General features: G+C 45.0%; 1 protein-coding gene across 2 annotated transcripts in view; it reads right to left on the bottom strand.

The window, feature by feature from the left end:
• Positions 1 to 23,794, bottom strand: part of Clpb (ClpB family mitochondrial disaggregase) — a 138,873-nt gene that overhangs the window by 24,755 nt on the left and 90,324 nt on the right. For both annotated transcript variants that reach the window (XM_074083827.1, XM_020174021.2), the window contains exons 6-7: positions 16,404 to 16,501; positions 5,933 to 6,047 (exon numbers count right to left, since the gene is read on the bottom strand). In XM_074083827.1, coding sequence (XP_073939928.1) covers positions 5,933 to 6,047; positions 16,404 to 16,501 — 213 coding nt within the window. The remainder of the gene's footprint in view (positions 1 to 5,932; positions 6,048 to 16,403; positions 16,502 to 23,794) is intronic.

Raw genomic sequence — 23,794 nt, 5'->3', positions numbered from 1 at the left:
GCAGTATTGGTGTTTGAACTCAGGGCCTTATGTTTATTAGGCAGGTGCACTACCACTTGAGCCTTTTATCCTTTAGTTATTTTTCTAGTAGGATTTTGGGCTTATTTGGTCCAGGGCTGGCCTTGGACCACAATCCTCCAATCTTAGGCTCTGGCATAGCTAGGTCACAGGTGTATCTCACCATGCTTGGCTTATTGATTGAGATGAGGTCTCTCTCATTAACTCTTGGAATGGGCTGGCCTCAAACTGTTTTCCTCTGATCTCATTCTCCTGGGTAGCTGGGATTACAGGCTACAGTCTTTTTTTTTTTTTTTTTAACAAATAAGCAAACAAACAAACCAAAAAGATAGGGTCTTGCTATGTAGCTCAGTTCTTGCACCTTTTCTCTCTTTTTGGTACCGGGATTTGAACTCAAGTGGGCAATCTACCACTTGAGCCACTCCACCAGTCTTTTTTTTTTTTTTTTTTTGTCTTGGGTATTTTTGAGATAGGGTCTCATGAACTATTACCTGGAGTTGGCTTTGAACTGTGATCTTCCTGATCTCTGCCTCCTGAGTAGTTAGGATTACTGGCTCAAACCTGTAATCCTGGCTTCTCAGGCTAGTGCCTGCCTCATTTATTATACTCTTTATCCTCCTGTTTCAGCCTCCCAAATGCTATTATAGGCATGCACCATCATACCTGGCTTAGCTATGGCATTTTAAAGATAGCTCTTTCATCCTTGTAATAATCCTAAGAAGTAGGCATTGTATCTGTTTTACACAGGAGGAAAACTATGGCTCAGAGAGGGCAATGTAAGGGTTTCTTCTGCTTGTGTCCTCATATTCAGGAGAAGTACGCCCAATTAATGTCAATCTTTGTGTTCCAGGGGAACCAGTGCTGGGCATCCCAATTCCTGAGGGACCCTGACTAAATGAATTAGTTCTTGATCTTTCTGGAATGGCAAGGGGAAAGAACAGATTCTTCAACTCCCATTTTACAGAGGAGAGTATAGCCTGGACTGAAGAGTCTCTTCATATTCCAGCTGGTTCTTAATACCCTGGGGTGAAGAAGGCTTCTACTCTCCTGCACCCTCTCCAGGGAGACTTGTGCATTTTTTCAGCAAACAAGCTCCTGCCAGGTGTGCCCACACCATCACAGATCCTAAACAAGGCTTGTACCTGTGAGTAAGTGCTGCCATGAAAACCATGGGCTTCAAGTGGGATGGGCACACTGGGAATATGGGAGAGCCATTTATGCCCAAGTACGAGGGGGAGACTACCAGGCAGGTGGAGGTAGGATAGGACATTCTAGGAAGGCTCCAGTGTGTGAAAAGCAAAGGGAGAAAAGAGCAGGCACTTTCCACCCCAGACCTTTGCCTGCATCCAGCCCATGTTCTGAGGGTTCTACTGATCTAGTATAGGAAATTATTTAACCTAATGTACAAACATGGTTGCGCCACGCTGTGGCATCTCCCATGGGAACTAGCTCTTAAGAGGGACTCATGGTTCAGTGTCAAAATAGGCTCAGACTACATTCACTTGAGTACAACCTTTATACAAGTGTGCCCAACTCTGGGAAACAGCTGATTGGAGGTAATTCCTGACCTCTGAGGAAGAACGATGCAGCAAATACCATGCGATAAGTGCAGTGTCAAGGTGTTCACTAGAAGTCCCTGGACCTTTTCCCTGAATCCAGGTGTGTGTGTGTGTGTATGTGTGTGTGTGTGTGTTCCTGAAGGCCTTGTGTGTGTGTGTGTGTGTGTGTGTTCCTGAAGGCCTAGTGTGTGTGTGTGTGTGTGTGTTCCTGAAGAAGGCCTAGTGTGTGTGTGTGTGTGTGTGTGTGTGTGTGTGTGTTCCTGAAGAAGGCCTAGGTCTTGGCAAGGTGGAGACAAAGTAGAAAGGTAGGGCAGCCCAGGCCATAAGAACAGCAGAGCACAGGCAAGACCCTGAAGTGAAATGGTGTGGCCATGGAGCTGTAAGAAGTTCTGTAACTCCGGGGTGATTGGGATATAGTGCTCAGTGCTCATGTCAGACACTGGGACTCAAAGGGAGGACAAAGACAGGGGCTTGGAAAGATCACACTTTTGTGGTCAACCAGGGAAGTGAAGCAGTGGTAAGGCGTTACGCCCTGGTGTTCCACATGACTGATGCTGAAACTCTGTTTGTAGGCAGGCAATGTGGCAGAAGGGCAGGTAAGGGATAGAGTTGCCTGAGGGGGTGCAGGGGCTTTAGAGGATCAACTGGGACTGGGTTGAATGGCTGTCAAGCACACATCCCTGATCAGTAACAGCTCCAAGGTATATGCCAGGTATATGCAGGTTGACCTGCTGCCCAGGGGAGGCTTTATACAGCAGGTATACCCAGGGAATCAAAGGTCAAGCAGTATGTTGTAATTAACAATCTTGCTGGAGCCCCTTTCCAATACGCTTGTGAGCTATTACAAGGCAGGCACGCAGCTTCTCTTTCCTCAGAGCACATCACAGAGAATGACAAGGGGCCACATCATGTAAATAAATTTCACAAACTGCATTCATCCACTTTGGGCAGGGTGCAGTGGCAGGATTTGGGAAAACACAATTAAGTCACGGTATCCACCATCAAGGAGCCTGAAGTCCACTGCTGTTCAATTGTTAACCCAAGGAGAAACCAGTCAGTGTGTGGAAGATGGGCTGGGGTATGTGGTGGAGGGCCAGAAAGAAGGAAGTGCAGGCTGAGAGGCAGAGGCAAGCTGCAATGGCTAGCAAGTACACAGTGCAAAGCTGGGGTGGCAGTGGTAGCAGGTGCCCCATATGCCACATTAAGACAGCAAAGGTCACTCAAATGTTTTCAACAGGGAGTGGCATGGTTAGATTTGTTTTCTAAAGATCACTCCATTAGTGAGGGGGGCTGATTCTAGTGGAAAGAAAGGAGGCAGAAGACTATATGGTTCAGATACGAGGGACAATGACAGAACTTGACACTTAGGCTGTAAGGGGGGAGGGGCCAAGGAAGTGTTTTAGTTTCTACTCAGGAGATGGGAGAATAGTGGCCTAGTTCTGAATGTGCTGAATGCACAGCTAGTTGCCTTTCTGTGGGGGCTTAGAGGTGCTGAGCTGCAGGGATGTCTGCCTGACAGGTTGGGCATTCTCCCATCCCATGGTCAGCACTGGATTCTGGAAGGGGTAACTTCACTTCCCAATGCTCAGACTTTGGTTTGTGGTATGCAGGCTGGCCCTGCTATGACTCCTGTGACCCTAGAAGACCAGAGAGGCCATGGGGGCCTGGGTTGTGAGGCTGGTACTTTATCTCCTCCATTTGTAAGGCAGTAACTGTGCGCCAGCCTTGCTAGAGGCCCTGCAGCTGGGGATCACACTGATAAATTCACTGTATTACTTTGCACAAATCAATATCCCAGCACTTACCAGGGGTTGATGTGACCGAAATTGGTTTCAGCCAATTCGTGAGGGTAATAAATGGCCATTTATCAAATCAATTCATTCTGCAGCACTTTGCTGGCTGCCCATCCTCATGGTACCCATGGGGTGCCAGGCTCCATTCCTGCCCAGCCAATCCCTAGCTTACATGTGACACTAGCCCAGAGGACCCAGGCAGGCCTGGCCTATTCTCTAGATGCACCTCATTCTCCTGTACCTGCTTTGGTCTTGAGGTGCTGAGGTCTTGGGTGCCACTTGCCTATTGTAAGTTCTGACCTAGTAAGTACCCGAAGCTTTGTTTGGGCTTGAAGCTGCCTGGGGTCCAGAAGCCTTTGGAACTGGTCACAGGAGATGAACATTGTTTGGGATATTATCATTGTGATCCCAGCTGCAGGGCTTCTCAACAAGGCAGGTGCAGTAACCGCCTTGCAAATGGAGGCAAAAAAGCATCAACCCTGCATAACCTGGGTCTCAAGGGCCACCCTGTCTTTTCTAGGGTCACTAGAGCCATAGCAGGGTCAATCTACATACCATAGGACAAAGAGCAGGGCTTTCTGGGGCAGCCATTTTCATCACCAACATGAGGCAGAGTTCAAGTGATAGAAGGGAACTTTGGGTGGAAGGAGGCACTCAGGGTACACACTGACAGCCCTTGGGGGTGGGAAATGAATAATCTACTCTTGCTCTGGGCCAACAGCAAGGAGAGACAAGATGAGGTGACACTTTAGAGGTCAGCATAAGGCCAGAGAAGAGGCAAACTGGGGTTGGGATTCAGTACCAGGTGGAAGAATATAGCTGTGGGCCTGACCCAAACCAAGAAAATGAGTATCTTGAAGACAGGGACTAGGTTGTAGTCATGGTGTGAAGCAAAGTCAGCATGACTACATGTTTTAGAGTTGCAGGGTCTTGGACTTGGTGCCCTACTATGCAGGGGAGGAAACTAATGCCCAAAGAAGCTGAGAGGGTGCTGGTACACAGCAGAAAGTGGAAGACCCAGGCTAGTCTAATTCTTTCTAACTTAGTAACCCCAATAAATCCTACTTCTGGGAGCTTTACACCTTCTGAGCTTAAAGGTCTGGTGAGAAGCAGAGGCCAGAGAACAGCAGGTAGCCTGTTGGGGAGGAGTTGGGAAGGGTGTTGTAAGAAGCTAGGAGAAGACTATGGAAGATGCAGTCTTGATCCAAGTGGATGAATGACTCCAGTAAGAGGCACTCTGTCAGTCCTCTAGTTAAGGTGGCCACCTCTTCGGTAGCAATTAAGGATGGATGTCTGTATCTAGACCCAAGAAGCATCCTGGGTGTGTGTTGGCCTGACTAGTAGGGCCCCATGTATTCACAAAAGCTCTCCCAGTTCCTGTGTGTGCCTGCAGGCTGCCTTCTGATCTCTAGAGGGGAAGGCAGCTCTCATCTATGGGCTCCTTTATTCTGTTGACAGAGTCAGACCAGTGGTAAGGGGCTCCATGGGGGTTATGAGCCCCACTGGTGTGTGAAGATGATTGAGATCAGTCTGGGCCCAATGTGTCAGCCTGGTGGCACATTTCTACATGAGCAGAAGCTGATGAATCCCTTAGCAGTCACTAGGCTGCATCTAATGGGACTAGATGTTTGGAGAGAAGAATGAACAACATGCCAGTGGGACTGGTAAAGACATCTCAGAGAAGTGGGTTTTAAATTCCAGCAGAGTATCGGATTGCTCAAAGGGCCAATTAAACACAGACCCTGATTTCACAGAGTGGGGTGATGTCGGAGATCAGATTTCTCAAGTCTCAGAGGAGGCCAAAACTGCTGGCCATGCTTTGAGAACCACTGCCTTAGGATGGAAGGCCCATTGCTCAGCCTGGCACAGGGTTCCTCTTCCCCTGCCTCATCCTTCTGAAACCACTCTTAGAGATGCACACACCAGAACTGGAGAACAAAGGTGAGGCCACTCGCCTAGGTTCTTCAATAGAACCTAGTTGTACATATCTGTCCAGTAGGCTTTGGCTCCTAGAGGCCAAAGAATGAGAATAAATGTCACCAGTGGGAAGAAGGCACTCCACGGCTGTTTGAAATGTTTTCTCCATGGTTGAGCCAGCTGCCCATAAGCTATTCTGAAGGCCTGGGATGGACTGGCATACAAAAATGGAAGTTGTATCCTAGCTCAGCTGCCACATTACTAGTGATGGACAGGCTCCCACCCCTCTCTGGGTCTCAGGTGTCCCACCTTAAAAGTGAGGCATGAGGATAGTGGACCAGATTAAAGTGAGAGTTCAACTCTAAGCAGCCTTGAACAAATTATTGAAGTACTGTGTCTTCACTTCCTCATCTGCAAAATAGGGATTTAATGGTACCAACTTCATGGTATTGCTATAAGGACCATATGAACACGAGATGGGCAAAGAGCTTCTAACAATGCCTGCCATACAGATAGTACTCAATAAATGTTAACTTTTAATATTAACTGCATCTCTCCAGTTTGGGGCAGCAGAACGTGTAAACCAAAGAAGCACACCACAAGCTACCTTGCCCTTCCCAGCCTGGCTAGTGCCCGTGTACTCACCAGCACCCACAGTGGCGATGGCACTCTCCTGGCCAATGATGTGTTCCTTTAGCCGCTGCTCCAGGGGGAAGCGGCGCCGCTCCTCAGCCTCCCGCTTACGTTGCTTCTCCTGGTACTGTGGGGAGAGAGGACAAACGGCTCAGGGGTGCTTGACCCTAGTTTCATTCTGTGTGGCACAGCTCTGGTGCATGAGCACAGAGCCCTCACCTGGACTGGGTCCCACAGATGCTTCTCAGGTAGGACCAACAATCTCCTTGTGGCTTCTCAGCATAAATGCAAACCTATAGGACTGCACCTTTCACTAAAAACACTACTTGAAAATAGCTTGCTGAATGTTTGTGAATCTGTCCTTTGACTTATGTCCTCCCTGAGAACAGACACCAGTATGGATCCTGGCACAGTGGTGGCATCTGGTGTTTATAAGACTAAATTTGATGACAGATACAAAGAAGAGAGATTCAACAGCTTCAGAACTAGAGAGAAGGGAAGAAACATGAATGTGGAACATTTCAGAGGGTGGCTTTTGGGGAACAAGAGGCTTGAAGAAGTTGGAGGACTGTCTGCTGGTTAGGTAGAGAGGGCTGAGGGTGTGGGCCCTATGGTGAAACATTTATAGATGTCAGAGGCCAAGGGGAAAGGAGGTGGGTCTTGGACTGGAAAGGAAAGCTAGGTGTTCAGGAGAACTCTTTCCCAGGATTGCTGTGACACTAACATCTTTTTAGAAAGAGAGCTGTCAAGGTAAGGCTCTGTCACAAAAGTTGTGGTTGCAGATTGCTCTTGTGGGCAGAGTGGATGAAAAATACCTGCTGCTTGGGCAGTGTTTTCCTGTTATGGTAGTGACCTTGACAGAAGTTAAAAAAAATAAATAGCAAACAATCCAATTTTGGCTGTTGCTATCAGTCTGTAACTGAAAGCTCCCATCAGTCCTGGGTTTCATATGGAGCAATAATTCGGCACCGATCCCAGTGGAACGACGCTTGCCGGCGGAATCCAGAGTGTCACTGTGCAGTTCCCTCAGGCGCCACATATATCACCTGGCTCTGCTGACTCCAGCCATATATCTGCCTCTTCCTTCTCCCTGCCCAGCAGCCTGCTCAGCACTTGGGTCCACTGGGCTGGAAGACTCTGATGAAGAGATGTGCACACACTGGCTGGGGCAATGCTCGCTTGCAGTTGGACAGGCCCTGAAGGCAAAGCTGGTTGGTCAGGATTTACTGGGGTCATTTGCTCACTACTGTGAGAGACTACCATGTGCCAGGTACTGTGCACAGCACTTTATACACAGTATCTCATTTATTTCTTACAGTCATCCCCAACCTAAAGTTTGACTCCTCTTCAGCTGATAGTGAGACAAGTTACATGACAGAAAAAACAAGTTTCTCTCTAGACAGGCATGAGCTCAAACTTCACCTTATCAGTTTATTAGCTAATTGATTTGGGGAAGTTAATTCACCTCCCTGAATCTTAGTTTCCTTACTGTGGCACAGACTCGTACTTTACCTACCATGCAGGAGCCTTGGGGGATGCTGGTGAGGAGTGAATGAGTCAATGTATGTAAAACACATGGCAGACTCTGGAATATAGCAAAGGCGTGTAGTGGTTGTCCAAGTGACTCAGGTGACTGGCATAGTATCTGGCCTTTAGGAGGCTTTTTGATACTTGTCTTTCTTTCACTGCATTTTGATAACATTATCTAAGTGTCTTTTTTTTCAGTGCTGGATTCCTTTTAATTAATCTAACCACGTGGAGGTCTATGGATAAAAAGAAGAGTTGCTCTGACTTAAGTAGAAGCCAGGAGCCAAGTCTACTTGGGTGCTCTGCTGTCCTGGAAGTGGCTCTTGAGGCTTCTTCTTCTAGGAACCCAGTTCTACAGGTGCAGGCTGCACCTGACTGGCTTCTAGAGACACCACTATTGCCTCAGGCAGCTTATCTCTCTCTGGCCCATAGTTTTCCTTACATGGTAGAGAATTCTGCTTCTAGATACTTTGCATCATCTGGTCTGTGGGGCCTCACTAGAACACACCTTTTTCTTTTATGCCAGGCAAAGCCTAACATGATTTTTCTTTCCACTTTGTTGATTGAGGAATGACCCTCCTGCCCAATCCAACTCTTCTCCAGGAAACATTTCTTCTTCCTATCACTCTCCTCCAGTGTCATGATTTTAGGTTGACTTAGTAATCCTGGGAATTTCTTTGGCAAGGTGAAACAGTCCTATTACTATGGAGGTGAGCACGGTGGTAAACTTATACCATGAATTTGCTGTTTCCTCAAGAGTTTTCTAGATGGTCCTGGGAAAGGTTCAACCTATGAGCTAAACCTCTGAGCACATCCTGATTCTCTCAAGTCTGGAGTCCTGTATACCTACGCCTATTCAGAAAAATGTCTAAATCTAAAAGCACGTCAGACTTTTTCTTTGATAAAAATGTACAGGACATTGAGATTAAACTAGGCCAAAGGTTACTGCTTCGTGTTCTTTCCCCAGAGTTTGTACTAAAAAGTTTATGGAATAAATGAAACTCAGGGCCTTGTGCATGCTAAGCATGCATGTATGAATCACTGAGCCCTGCCTTGTAAAAAGCTAGCCAGTAGAAGAAACTACAAAAGGGAAATTGTTGGTTTGTGTATGTTCTATTTGGGGGAGAGGAGAAAAGATAGGACAAGCTTGGTAAGGGCTCTATAAATGTAAGCTACTGTTGTCCTTGGCTCTTTGAGATGGGGAGGAAGACTATAAGATTGAGTTCAAAGTTCTGCTTTAGTGGGGTTCTACTATCTGGAGGAGAAGACAGAGCAGGTAACCAGAAGAGCCAGGAGATGGCCAGAAGAGCAAGGAGTGGGGAGCCATCATCCTCTTAATAAAAGTCATGTACAATTAACTTTAGAAGCTCTCACCTGGAGCTGGCAGCAACCAGCTTCCCGCGCTGCATCTTGGCTGGATAATCACAGTCACTGGTTTCCATCAGTCTTGATTTAATATGGCACCCCTCCTGGCGGTGAGTGCATTTACAGGAAAGGGCTGGAAGGCTGAGGTGAAGCCTAGCTAGACTCACTCCACTCAGAGGTGGGTGGCCGGGCTGAGTGGCTGTATATGTGTGTGTGTGTGTGTGTGGAGGGGGGATGAAGAGAAGAGGCATGGCAGGCATTCTAACTGTTTGGCATCCTTCAGGGGACAGGTTTGAAAGTGAAGCTGGCAGTTAAGAGGGCATTGAGGGTGGTGGTGGCACTGGTGGGTAGGTAGAATAAGACCCTGGACAAGAATGGGACAGGCAGATGTGAAGGAGGGAAGAGAAGAGAGGCCAAGGTGCAGTTTGCTTCTCATGGGGAGGTTAGGACTACACATGCTGCTGCTGCTCAAGGCACTCAGATAGACCCTGTACTCCTGACTCCCTTGAGGCAGTCTTCAACTCATGTTACAGTCAGGGCTTTTACCAGGCTCTGAAGCAGGATGTTAGAGAGGACTGGGTACAGAGGTCAACAAAGGGGACCAGGGAGTAACAGATGAGACTGGACTGGGGGAGGATGATAAATGAAAAGCCCAGGGGGTCCAACAAAGAAGTCTGGGGGATGCAGAGCTACAGAGCAGATGGAACCGTGAGACTAGGGGATGAGAAAGGTGCCCAAAGGACTCAAGGCTCTTGAACTAGCCCCTAAAGTACACATCCCTTTGTGGTCAGCCTCTGGAGTGCATTCTCCCCTTTTCCAGTCCCCCTTCATTTATTGTCATTTTTTGTTTGTTTGTTTGTTTGTTGCAGTACTGGGATTTTGAACTCAGGGACTCATGCTTGCTAGGCTCATGCACTACCCCTTGAGCTAAGGCCCCAGCACTCCCAGGGCTGGCCTTAAACTGAAGTCTTCCTATCTCCCAAGTAGCTAGATGTGAGCCACTCTACTGGACTTAGAGCCTTATTTATTTATTTATTGACTCACATCTGCTGATCTTTAGTCTGGTTCTCACTTTTTATTTAGTTTTTCATTTTTATTAACATATATTCATTGTGGGGGGGGGATTCATTATACCAATTCTGAATAGCCTTACATTGTACATTGGTTATATCACCCCTATCATCTCATCCTTGCCACCCTCTCCCCACCCCACTTAAAGCAACTGCAAAAGGTTTCATCATTCTATTTCATTTACGTGTATGAAGCCCATCAGCCATATTGGAGCCATGTTTTTAACATGTAAGTAGTACCATATCCCGCTGCTCAGTTTTATTTTATTTTTGTTGGTACTGGGATTTGAACTCAGGGCCTCACGTTTGCTAGACAGGTGCTCTACCACTTGAGGCACTCTGTCAGTCCTCCCACTTCTACAAATAGTCAGGTTGATCCAAAGACAAGACTGGCGAGAAAAGGTTAAGAGGGGCAAGAAGTGGCTACAGTGAGGAAATGAGTTTATGCTCTTCTCAGTGCGTCATACCAGGCATGTGATGCTGATTTACCCATAAATGCTGATGTTAATTTAGATGGAAAGTTCTCGGCTGAGATAGTGTCAGCCAGGTTTCTCCACTATCATTTTTCCTTTGCAATTAGTACTTTGTAGTGAGAGACTTTGACACTATGTAAATATCCTGTTACTTCTCAAGCTTTCACTGATGGGTCTTGCCTGATTAGTGTTTTGATCCTCACCACCCTATGAATGTTAGCGTCACCATCCCCACTGTAAATTCATAGGGTCTATGGCCAACAAGTAAGAGAGAACACCAGCTTCTACAGTTGCCTCTGGAGCCTGCATTTTTCTCCTAGGGATGAGAGAAGGCCTATTCCCACCTTCACTGAGTTCAGGATCTATTTAGAGAGAGGAGTTTTAAAACGCAAAATTCCTATCACTGTTTCTAGTACAGGGGTACCTAATGAATTTATTGAAAATAAACAGCAGAGGGTGTTCTTGCCAGAAATGCATAATCTGAGTTAAATCATACGGAAACAGATAAGCCCAAATAGAGAACATTCAACAAAACAACCTGCCTGTTCTTGTTAAAATGTCAAAGGTTTGAAAGACAAAGAAAGACTGAAGAACGCTTCCAGATAAAGCAGAGTAAAGAGATATGACAACTGAATGCAACTTGGAAACTGAGATCTTCTCTTGTAAGGAGAATTATTGAGACAGTTGGTAAATCAGAGTAACACTGTTGATTATTTACTTACTATCGTTATTACTGCCCTGATTTTGATGACTGTACTGAGGTTATGAAACAAAATGTAGTCTGGTGGTGTAGCTCAGTGGTACAGCACATGCTTAGCACGAAGGAGGCTCTGGGTTCAATCCCTCACACCACCAAAAAAAGTCCTTGTTTTTTAGGAAATGTGTAGGTGTGTATTTACTCTCAAATGATTCAGAAAAAAGTCATATATATCTTTATTTTATTTACGTACATTTAAATAGTATAGTGTGAGAAAGTGTTAACATTTGGGGATCTGGGTAAAGAGTTTCGAGGAACTCATTGTATGATTTCTAAAATTCTGTAAAAATGAAATTAAAAATCAGGAGGATGCTTCCCTCTGGAGGACGGATGGCAACTGGAAGAGATGAGAGGCACTCAGAAGCTTCTAGTAGTCTGCTTCTTGATCAGGAGTGCCTGGTTTGTTAAAACACAGTAAGATGTACATTTCTGATATGTGTATTTTATACAAGTATATTTCAACTTTCAAAAGTAAAAAAATAAAAAAAAAGAGCTAAAATGAAAGTGTGTCCCCATAAAGCATTTAGCCTGGTGTCTACACATACAGTAAAGCTACAGGGCCAGGCAGCAAGAGGGCCAGGCAAGCTGGCACCTAACGGAGATGAGCAGCAGGGAACACAGGGAGAGGAAGGTGGGGAGAAGAATGTGATCCTCCTACCCTCTGGAGTACCCCACCCTTCCTTTACTGCAATCTTTGCTCAGCTCTGTTGGGAGCACCCAGGCGCTCAGCCTGGAATGTGAGCCCAGGGGAACACCCCATCCCCAGCTACCCTGAAGCAAATGAAAAAATATAGACACAGGAAATGTGCTTGTGATGCTGTCACTGGGATATGCAAATAAAATATATAGGATAGGCCTATCTGCCTAATATTCCTGCCAATTCATTCTCTGGGTGTGATTAAAATGAGCAATAAATTCCTCGTGAGTCTCAGTGGAGAGGAGATGTGGGCTGGTACATGAGCGTCCCCCTCAGCTGAATATTCATCATGGGATAGCTCCCCATATTTTTGTTTTATCTGCTTTCATGTACACAGAGATATATTTCTACTTCTCTTTCATCTCTTAGTTAGGACACAAAAATGGTCTAGGCGTTAAGTATTAAACTCTCCATGTATTGAACTGAAATCGTTCAAAGTAAGACCCAGGCTCTGTCTTCTACAAAGTCTGTCCTGCCGGTCTTTTAGATAATGGGTAAGCCATGTTTTTCTGTAGCACCCCCCTCCATCCCAAATGTGTGTGGAGTCATCCTAAAGCACCAACCAATCTGCAGGTATCAGAACTCCTCTAGTCCATGGCAAGCTCAGGACAGTGGCTGGGCTTTTCCCAATGTGTGGATTTTCTGAAGAGGGGAGGGTACGGGGGAGAAGCAGGCTTAGGTTCAGGGAATGCTAAGAGAACCAGGAAACCCAGTGAGGGCAAAATTGTTCAGGCTACTTTAGGTGATTGAGATTCTTAGGGTAAGTGATATATTTTAAGAGGTAGAATGAGCTGGGCGCTGGTGGCTCATGCCTGCAATCCTAACTACTTGGGGGCAGAGATTAGGAGAATCACGGTTTGAAGCTGGCCCCTCCAGAAAATAGTTCTCAAGACCCTATCTCAAAAATACCCAACCCAAAATAGGGCTGATGGAGTGGCTCAAGCAGTACAGTGGTTGCCTGAGGCCCTGAGTTCAAACCATAGTGCTGCCCCAAAACCCAAACCTAAACCCAAACCAAAAATGAACAAACAAAAAGAGGCAGAATGAAATAAAAATTAGGCTTATAGATAATTTTAAAGTGGGAAAATCATCAATAATATTAAGTAAAAAAAAAAGCAGATCCAAATACAGAACAGGATCACAACTTGAACACCTTAGGACCAAGTAGGAAACATAAATACCTGGCAAGTAAGGACATAACACAGTAGGGAATGTGGCTGGAGAGTCTACATCTCCAAACTCCTGTCACTGTCCCGAGCTTGCCATCTGCTGGGGCAGACTGGTGCCTTAGGGGGGCTCACATAGAGGTGGCGAGGCTCTGGCAGAATGAGTGGGGCAAGCTTTGTGGAGGAGGTTGCCTGGGTCTCACTTCAACTGATTCCAACAGATAGAGAGTTTAATACTTAAAGTCCCAGGGCTTCTGATTCACATTTGTAGAAAACTCTAGGTTGGCAAAATAAGACCTAGCTGCCCATTTGAGTCCTCTGGTATGTACAGCAGGCTATCAGTAGGTTTAAACAAAAAGATACAAAGATAGGAGGAGATGGTCCAGAAAGAGATGTCCATGAGAGGACATCTCTGCTTAAAAATTCTAATAGGTATTCATATAATAACTTGTTCTGTGACTCACCTGCTTGCTTTCTTGTCACTTCAGTTTTCCTATCTGTGAGCAAGGGGTAGTAAGAGCTACTTTATGGATTTGTTATAGGATTAAGTATGTATTAGAGCACCAGGTACAGTGCCTAGATGCACTCAATAAGTGGCAGTTACTATTATTATAAATAAAAATATTAATAGTGGTTATGTCTATGTACTGAGGCTAGAATGCTTTTACTTGAGAGTGGGCTCAGTTGACATCTCTTCCAGGAAGCCTTCCTTTATCAGTGACCACTGTGATGTCCTGATTCACTTGTCTGTCTCCCCATCAGGCTGTGAGTTCCTGGAGTATTTTACTCTTTTGTTCTCCTCCCATCTAGCCCAGAGCCTGGCATATAGATGTCATTCACAAATACTTACTGTATTATTTAATTCTCTTCATCTTACTTTTCTCTACTTCCAAATCTTCTATAATGGGACATATGACGTTAATACTCAAGGAGCATAATTTGACTAAGAGAATGGCAGGTCCAAGTGGAGGAGGCTAAGTTGGGCATATGGGGGTGCTGGAGGGCCATAAGTGGAGCCAGATAAGATCAGAGTGGCAGTAACCCATGTCTAGATACAGCTGGAAGAGGCCTCAGGCTGGAGACTCTGTGCCCTCCAACCCTGAGTCACTGGAGACTCTGTGCCCTCCAACCTTGAGTCACTGCTGAAAATGCACAGCTTGAACTCTTAGAGGAGCAGCTGTTTCTTACTAAGTGGCAGAGGGAGACAGAACCCAGGTCTTAGGCTTGGGGTGTGGCTCAAGTGGTGGAGTGCAAGTGCAAGGCCCTGAGTTCAAACCCCAGTACCACCAAAATAACAAGAACAAATAAAAAAGTCTGCCTTGAAAGAAACTAAAGCAGATACTTTTTTTCTTTTCTTTTTTTTTCATTTTTCTTTTATTATTCATATGTGCATACAAGGCTTGGTTCATTTCTCCCCCCTGCCCCCACCCCCTCCCTTACCACCCACTCCGCCCCCTCCCCCTCCCCCCCAATACCCAGCAGAAACTATTTTGCCCTTATTTCTAATTTTGTTGTAGAGAGAGTATAAGCAATAATAGGAAGGAACATGGGTTTTTGCTGGTTGAGATAAGCATAGCTATACAGGGCATTGACTCGCATTGATTTCCTGTGCGTGGGTGTTACCTTCTAGGTTAATTCTTTTTGATCTAACCTTTTCTCTAGTACCTGTTCCCCTTTTCCTATTGGCAAGCAACCAGAAACATTATAGGGGTGGCTGCTCTGCTACTTGGGATTCCTGAGTGCCTATAATAAGCAGAACTGGCCCTCTGACCCTGACAACAATGGACATGCAGCACCAGGCAAAAAAAAAAAATTTGCTGTTGCAAATCACTGAAATTTTGGGTTGTTACAGCAGCATAATCTATCTTACCTTGACAGTACACAATCAGACATTGAACTTAACCTTAGCAACCATTTAGTTCAATGTTCTTATTTCACAGAGGAAAACTGAGCTTTGATGAGGATAGTGTTAGCCCAAAATCATACATGCAGTGAGTGGTGAAGCTGGGATCAGAACCCAGTCTTTTCTGTCTCAGTCCAGTGAGCTGTGTTTTGACTTCGGACAGAGAGAATATTTGCCACTAGGTGGGACCTGCCACAATGAATCATCTCAAGGCATTTCAGCCAATTTGTGGACAAGAAACTCTATGATACTGGAAAGAACATGAGACCTGAGGGTCAGAAGCCAGGTCTTCCAAGCTCAGTCTTGCCATTGTACCTACTACATGATCTTGTGGTCAAGTCCACTAAATTTTTTTTTTTTTTGATGCTATCTCACTCTGGGATCAAAGGCAAGCCACACCACATGCCTGGCTCCAGTCTCCCCAGGAGTAAAACAAGCCAGCTGATTTGGGTTTCAGAGATTTAAAATTCTTGCCCACTGCAGGCCTCCACAGGGACTGCCCCAGGAGGGAAGGAAGCAACATGTGGGCAGCACTCTGGGCCATCTTTCCTTCAATCAGGATAGCTCGATTTCTCTCTGATTTATACGTTTATGCTTTTTGTAAGATTTCCCATCAATGGACCTAATAACTTCTCAGGTCTTTGACAGGACTAAATTTTGTGATTCTAGATCTTGATTCTGCCCAGTTGTTACTGAGTTATAGCATTGTGCCTGGGAGAAGCAGGAGACTTAAGTCTTATTTTCAGGGAGTTCAAAAGTTTAGTTGAGAAGAAGATCAAATTAAGATGGAGATATTTTTGGCTCAGATTCCGTACCAGGCATGTATTGTGCAGAGGGGGGGGTGAAGGATCAGTTCTGAAAGGATGCGTAATGAAGTTGCAGGGTACATGAGGCCTGGGGAATACTTGAGCTTAAGATTTCTTCTGGGTTAGTCCTCTCCTCTGAAAAGAAGACAGGAGGCCATCACCTCACAACTGAATTTGAAGGTTAATTCTCAGAAGCCACAAGCGGCCTGGGTCTCCCTCTCCCTAATCAGGACAGGGGCAACTCCCTCTTCCTGATGAGACTGGGGGCTGGATGTGTATTTAAATAGACAATAATTACCTAAGGAGCCCAGCATGGTGGTGATACCTATAATCCCAGCATCAGGGAAGTGGAGGCAGGATGATTTCAATTTTGAGGCCAGCTTGGGCTACACAGTGAGACCCTTAATCAATCAAGTTAGAATGTAAATATTTTGTTAGGCATGGTGGTGTGTGCCTGTGATCTGAGACTGGCCCCAGGCAAAAAACAAGACCCTATCTGAAAAGTAACCTAAAAAAAGCAAAAAGGGCTTGAAGCGTGGCTCAAGTGGGAGAATATATGGTTAGCTAGTGTGAGGCCCTCAGTCCAAACCCCAGTACAGCCAAAAAAAAAATCACCTAAGGAGAAATAGCCTTTCGTGTAGAGCCAGACCTAACTTAAAGAGAAAAAGATTAAATGATCCATGGAGTGGGCACAGATTCCTCCTCTCCCTGAGACTTACCTTGGACTCAGAAGTCCTCAGAAGCTTCATCACCTCCCCTTCTCGGGCATAATCCAAGGGTGTGTGTCCCATTTCATTCCTCTGCAGGGGGTTGGCTCCTGGCAGAAGGAAAAGAATAAATGCCCCATGAGTGATTAGTGGGACCTCAACCTTTGCTTACAGGTGGATGGGGTCCTGATTTCAGTGTAAGAAGCATCCATGGAAACATACAAGATGGCAGAATGGCAGGAAAAACATGTCAAGCTACTCTGGGAGATGGACTCTTAGTCCTCTCTGACAAGGTGAGGATATTGCATTGCATGCACACATGTGCAGTAACACTCCCCACGTACAGGGGTGCTACACACTTGCAGATACGTTGTACATACACAAATACACACAACTGGACATGCCAACAAAGCATGCCAAACAAATAATGTGTTAAACACACAAATTCATATATACATTTACTAAAATGTCTACATCTTCCAACACATCTGCATACAGATGCACATTCATTCACAAAGTGATATAAAGAGCCTTTCTAAAGCAGAGAATAAGAAAGGTTGTAGGAGGGTGAATGTGGTAGAAATATTATGTATTCATGTATGATAATGGAAAAATAAGACCTGTTGAAACTATTCCAGGAATGGGAGAATGGGGGACAAAGGAGAATGATGGAGGGGGTGAATTCAACTATGATATATTGTAAGAACTTTTGTAAATGTCACAATGTACTCCTTGTACAATAATATGATGAAAAAAAAAAGCAGAGAATACCTCAAATGACAAAGTCTCTTCCTTTCTGCCCTCTGTTTCTCTCTCTCCTTTCATGTTCTCCTACCTCTGGGAATTTCCTGCCAGTTAGTATTGACTGAGTTGTCTAGAAGGAGGTGGGCATCACAATGACCTGGTTTTGCCTAGCTATTGGTGAGTATGTATATGTGACCAGGCACATTCTCCATCCATTAGTTCCTATGATTGGAGGACAAAGAACTTTGAATATGAGGAAAAGAAGAGGTTAAAAAAACTCCTAGATCTGATAAACACTTTTAGCAAAGTAGCAGGATACAGAATCAACATACAGAAATCAGTAGCTTTTCTATATACCAACAACGAGCAGGATGAGAACGGAATTAGGAAGACAATCCCATTTACAATGGCCTCAAAAAAAAAAAAAAAAAAAAGGAACCTAGGAATAAACTTAACAAAAGATGTGAAAGATCTCTACAATGAAAACTATAAACTATTGAAGAAAGAAACAGAAGAAGTCACCAGAAGATGGAAAGACCTCCCTCGTTCATGGATTGGCAGAATTCATATTGTGAAAATGGCTACATTACCAAAGCCAATCTACAAATTCAATGCAATCCACATCAAAATTTCAAATAATTTTTCACAAAAATCAACACTAAAATGCATATGGACACATAAAAGACTCTGAATAGCAACAGTACTCCTGAACAAAAACAGCAATGCTGGAGGTATCACAATACCTTACTTCAAATTATACTATAGAGACATAGTAATAAAAACAGCGTGGTACTGGCACCAAAAGAGACATGTAGACCAATGGAATAGAAGACCTAGAAATAAACCCAAACAGCTACAGCCATCTGATTTTTGACAAAGGAGCCAAAAACATACATTGGAGAAAGGACAGTTTCTTCAACAAATAGTGTTAGGAAAACTGGATATCCACATGTAGCAGACTGAAACTAGACTTCTGTCTTTTACCCTGTACAAAAATAAATTCAAAATGTTCAAAGATCTTAATGTTAGACCTGAAACTTTTAAACACTACAGGAAAAAGGTGAATACTAGAGGATATAGGCATGGGCAACTATTTTCTGAATGGGACTTCCATTGCCCAGGAAAGAAGCAGAATTGACAAATGGGACTGCATCAAGTTAAAAACCTTCCACACATCAAAGGAAACAATTATCAGAATGAAGACAACCCACAGAATGGAAGACAATCTCTGAGAGCTATTCATCAGATAAAGGATTAATATCCCAAATATACAAAGAGTTCAAAAAAATTGAACACCAAAAGAATGAACAATCTAATAAATGGGCAAAATGAATTGAACAGGCAGTTCTCAGAAGCACAAGTGGCCAGTACACACATGAAGAAACGTTCAACATCCTTAGTCATAAAGGAAATGCAAATCAAAACTATAACAAGACTCTATCTCATCTCAGTCAGAATGGCTACTGTCAAAAAAAACAAACAATAACAAAAGCTGGCAAGGATGGGGGTGGGGAACACACACCCTTATATAAGTTAGTACACCCACTATGGAAATCAGTATGGAGGCCCATTAAAAGACTAAAAATAGAAACAGACTTATGTTATGATCCTGCTATACCACTCTTGGGCATATATCTAAAGGAGTGTAAGTCATCATACAAGAGAGATACCGTTTATCACAGCACTAGTCAAGCTATGAAATCAGCCTAGGTGGCCAACAACTGATGAATGAATAAAGAAAATATGGTAATACATAATGGAGTACTATTCAGACATAAGGAAGAATAATATTATGTCATCTGAGATGAGGTCTCCCTCTGTTGCCCAGGTTGGCCTTGAACTTCTGGCTGAAGTGATCCTCAGCTGCCCAAGTACTGGGTTGAACTACAGGCTCATGTCACCATGCCCATCTCTGGATGTATGTTTTCATATCTATTGAGTAGATACCTAGGAATGATGATAACAATAGCACCGGTACTTACTAAGCACTTACCATGTGTCAAGCAGTGTGCTCTGCACTTAATATCCATTTCATCATTTAATCCTCACAACCCTGAGGGATAGGAATTAAAACCCCAAAGCTATAGACATGAAAACTGGGCTCAGAGAAGTGAAATGACTAGCTCAAGGCTATAAAACTAACTTTATCAGTTCGAAGCAGGAGTCCAACATAATCCCAGATTTCCTAACTCTATACTTTCATTAGGATAGCCATGACATCGCTGCTGAAAAATCCTTCAGCAGTCTTTCACTGCCTTCAGGACAAAGTGCAGCCTACTTACTAAGGAGGTATTTACTAAGCACTTACTCCGAGAGGTTAGCCTCTTCCTCTGCATCCCAGACAGACAGCCATGTGTAAATGCTTAATAAATGTTTACCATCAATGACAAGTTTACAGGGTCTTTTTAAGAATTATGAGGCTCAGTTGGGGCCTCATTCTTTCTTTCAGTATAAAACCACTTTTCTTTTCCACCTCCTGTGACTAGTCCTCCCATCTCTTTTGCAGGCTCCTCTTTCTGTCTTTAGGATTAGGTTTCCTTGAGCTTGAGCCTACCACAACTCCAGCTCTCTAGGAGATAATGGGGACAAAAAATAAGAACACAACAATGATACAGGCTAAGGGTGACAGTGTGCTGAAGGAGGGAGAGACAGCCAGCACTGTGGGGGCTCAGGAAGGAAGAGAGTGCTCAGGGGCTTGTTCACCTGGAGACATTTTCCTAGTCCAGCCATGCTCTCAGAGCTGGGCACTGAGGGGGCTCTGCAAGGGTGGAAGGGCCAGTGCCAGGCAGCATCTTCCTTTCCCAAAAAGTTCTTGCAGCAAGCTGGGGCAGAGTGAGCCACAACTAAGTGGTGGAAAGGCCTCTCCTTTTTCTGGCAGCCTCCAGGGGAGCTCCACTACTAGATAATGTGCTATGTGGGAGATTAGGTAGAGACCTTTGGAAGGTAAAAAAAAAAAAAAACAGCAGAGAGAAGAGAGGAGAAATGTGCAGGAGGAGAGAAATAAATGGAGGAGGGGAGAAGAGAACGTGAGCGAGCAAGACAGGAAGAACAGAGAGTGAGATTAGCTGCTTCAAACAAGTGCTGTCAGTGATCTATATTTGCTTACAGAATGAAAAATGTGTGCCATAAACATTGGCCACTGAGTAATTTCTAGCAGGAGTTGTGTCACTTCTCATAAAGGATGGGATGGGGACAGGTAGGACATCTCTGCACCTGGGCCAGCCAGCATAGGGGCTTCCTTTTACAGCAGTGCTGGGTCTGGCTCCAGCCCAGGAGGCTCTCAGGTCAGGTCACTTGCCAGGGGAAGCCAGCCAGGCTCCCCAAGGTTCTGCAGCCTCAGGGCAGCAGCCCACCCCTCCTTTAGGAAGGCTGAGGTGGGGGCACCATGGATAATATGTCCATCCAATATTACTCTGAGTCCCACACCCTTGCTCTGACTTGACTAATTGCTGTAATAATTGATAGAACCTGACTTCTACCACTGATCGATTTCACCTCCACGACCAATGGCCACAAACCATTACACTCCAATAAATAACCACGTTGGGCCTCACCCAGCTGCCCTCTCCGGGGGCATCAGGATGGCCCATGCCCCGGCCTGACCTCCCCTTGCCTCCCACTCAGGGCCCCTCCAGGCCAAGCAGCTGGCCTAGAGCACCAGGCCTCTGGGACGAGTGAGAGGACTGGACAGGGGTAGGGAGTGCTAATCGCAGGCCATCCGTCACCTCCCACTGGCTGTCTGGGCTGGGGCAAACACCTGGAGCACCCCAGGCAGTACACTGCAGGACCCTTCCCTCCTCTCCTGCTCCAGATTAGTTGTTCCAGCTTATAATATTTGATAAATAGCAGCCTGGCTTCCTGGCAGCACTGCTGCGGCTGTGTCTGCCCGCTACAGCTGTGGAAGGTCACTCATTGGGGAAATATGTTTCTGTCAGTGGTATTGAAAAAAGTTTAGTGGAGTGACAGGCCTCAATTTTTCAAATTTTATTAACTCCATCCTCTTAACCATTTGTCTTGAATTCCTTCAGATTCTGGGGGCTCTGTCAATAGGGATCGGCAGGAAAGTAGGGCAGGGGGTAGGTGGTCATGGGGCTGGTGCTGGTTGGTGCCATTGTGGCTGACTGAGGTTTCTTCACCCAGGATAGGAAGTGGAAAAGGTTTCGGTGGGAGAGGCCTGGTCCAATGTTGCCTAAAGAGCCCACTGCTCTTCTCTGGCACAGTGCCTGCCTTTGAGTTGACACAATTACAGATGCTCCAAGTGAAAGGACCTTAATGGTCAGTTCTTCCAGTTCCATAAGAAGACACTCTCCTCTACTGCATCTGAACAGGTAGTCACCCTGGGTACCTGGAATGTCCCCAGTATCCACCCACAAGCTCATGACCTGCCTAAGCGTTTCTTGATTTAATGTATGCAGATTTTTTTATTGGAGCCCCAACATCTCTCACTAACCCCACTCCTGTCTTGGTCTTCTGGCAAACATAGTTCATCTTTTAAGACTTATTTTGGCTTCTCCTCTCTGAAGCCTTCCTTGTTGCTACCCCACTGCTGCCTGGGACAAGCACCATCCTTTGTGCTCTATTCTAGGCCTTCTGCCCTATCCCTCTGCATTAAAGGCTGTCCTATCCAAGACTAAGTACCCTTCAAAGTTGGGGACTGTGTCCAATGCAGAGATGCTCAATAAGGTTTACTGGATCAATGAACCGTGTTCCTTTCCGAGACCACACAGAACACGGATGTTCTTTCTGCCCCAGAAGAGCCTTATTGATAGCAAGTAGGCCAAAGCCTCTCTGCTGGTCCAGATGACTAGGCAGAGAAAAGGAAAGGTCAAATCTAACATGCTTTATGCACTGTAGGGGGGACGTGGGGAAGAAAGAGTTGGAGAGAAAGGTCCACTTGCTCTTCCTGGGAGGGCACTGAAATTAGGGTGGGGGTGGGAGGAATTTATATCTTCCCTGTGATGGTGGGAAAAGCTAACAAGCTGGAGGAGGTAGGAGGAGGCTTGTCACTCCGTCTTTCCTTGACAATACTCTGTCCTAGCCTTTGCCTACCTCTGTGAGTGTCAAGAAGGAAAATGTGTACAAAAGTCTTCAAATACAACAGTAAAGGGGGCTGGGGCATGGCTCCAGTGGTAAAGAGCCTGCTTAGCAAGCATGAAGCCCTGAGTTCAAACACAGTACCACCAAAACCAAATCAAAACAAAAACAACCCACAACCAAGAAAAAACCAGTAAACGTGCTATATAAATGTGTTAGTCCATAGTTATGATAATACTGACATGTTCTCCCACATCACTCCCACAACTCTGGTGACTGTACTGCCCTTCTAGTGATCCATTCTGTACCCCTGCATTCTCCATGACTCACCTCTTTCCCCTGAAAAATCACTGGACTGGCACGCTGGTTGGGGTGAGCACTGCTGGCTGTGCACTTGCTTTACTTTCTGATGGTAATGATTGCTGTCTTGCCTACCTTTATGGATTTTGTGAGGACTGGGTAAGATAAAAAGTTTGAAAGTGATTGAAAAAAAGATTGTACAGGTGTATAATGATCCCTGTAAGAGTTTTTAGATTCATTCCTCCTTTCTACCATTACTGCTAGCTTCTCTATCACCTTCACCCTGATTTTCGCAGTTTGTTTACTATCTCTTATTAGAAGTTTTTGTTGAATGTTGGAGAAATCTTTCCCACTATCAGAGATATCAGCGTGAACTGATGTATTCTTTTTGACATCAAGGAAGCATTCAGAGAGATGATGGCCACATCATAGAAGCTGTGTATCTTCCATCTTCACACTCATCCCCATGATGTTATGTGGGCTGATCCTTATGCCTGGACCCTCTGGGCCTTGTCTCCCTGATAACCTAAACCCTACCCATTCAAGACCCAGTGACCAGTGCTCTCCCTTCTGGGTTCCTGTTGTCCTACACACACTCTTTTCTGGCCCTTGGGCTCAGGTTCTGGCCCATCAAGTCTTAGCTTAGCCTTCATAGCTAGTCTACATAGCTCTAGAAATCAGAGACAAACTGACTCTCCTCTGCATTCCCAGAAGCTGAAAGCCAGAGCACAGGCTTGTTCAGAGTGTCATGGGAAGCACAGCAGAAGTGGGAACAAGAGCTCAGGTCTTCTGATATCTTATCCTGAGTTTTTTCTATAAACTACACTGCTGACCACTGCTCGACACGTACACATGCAGACATGTGCGCTTGCAGATATGCCCACCCTGTAGCCAAGAATATTTACTAGGTACTTACTACATGCTATATCTTCTGCTGATTATACTCATGGGTTTAATTCTTAACAATTTGATGAAGAAAACTAGAGAGGCATTATTTTTTCTATTTTACAGATGACCTGAGTCTGGAAGGAGGGTAAGAAAAAGGAGACAGACTAACATTTGTTGGCTATGAGGTCTTTATAGAGCGTCTGAATTATTCATCAAACAAAAAAGAAAACAGAGGCTCAGAGAGCTGAAGTAATTTGCCCATGGTCATACAGCTGATAAACAGTAAAGCTGGGATTTAAAGCAAGGATTTATTATTCTACTTTCTTTTTACATAATAAAAGTTTTTTTTAATTTCTTTTTTAAAGAAGCCAGGCCTCTTTTCTACTACAAAGTGCTACCAAAGGCCGGATGACTCAAAAACAGGGAAAAATCATCAT

This window comes from Castor canadensis, chromosome 1 (assembly GCF_047511655.1).
Source record: "Castor canadensis chromosome 1, mCasCan1.hap1v2, whole genome shotgun sequence".
Lineage (NCBI taxonomy): Eukaryota > Metazoa > Chordata > Mammalia > Rodentia > Castoridae > Castor > Castor canadensis.
Note: the sequence above shows the minus strand (reverse complement) of the source record. Positions and strands in the feature narration are given on the sequence as shown.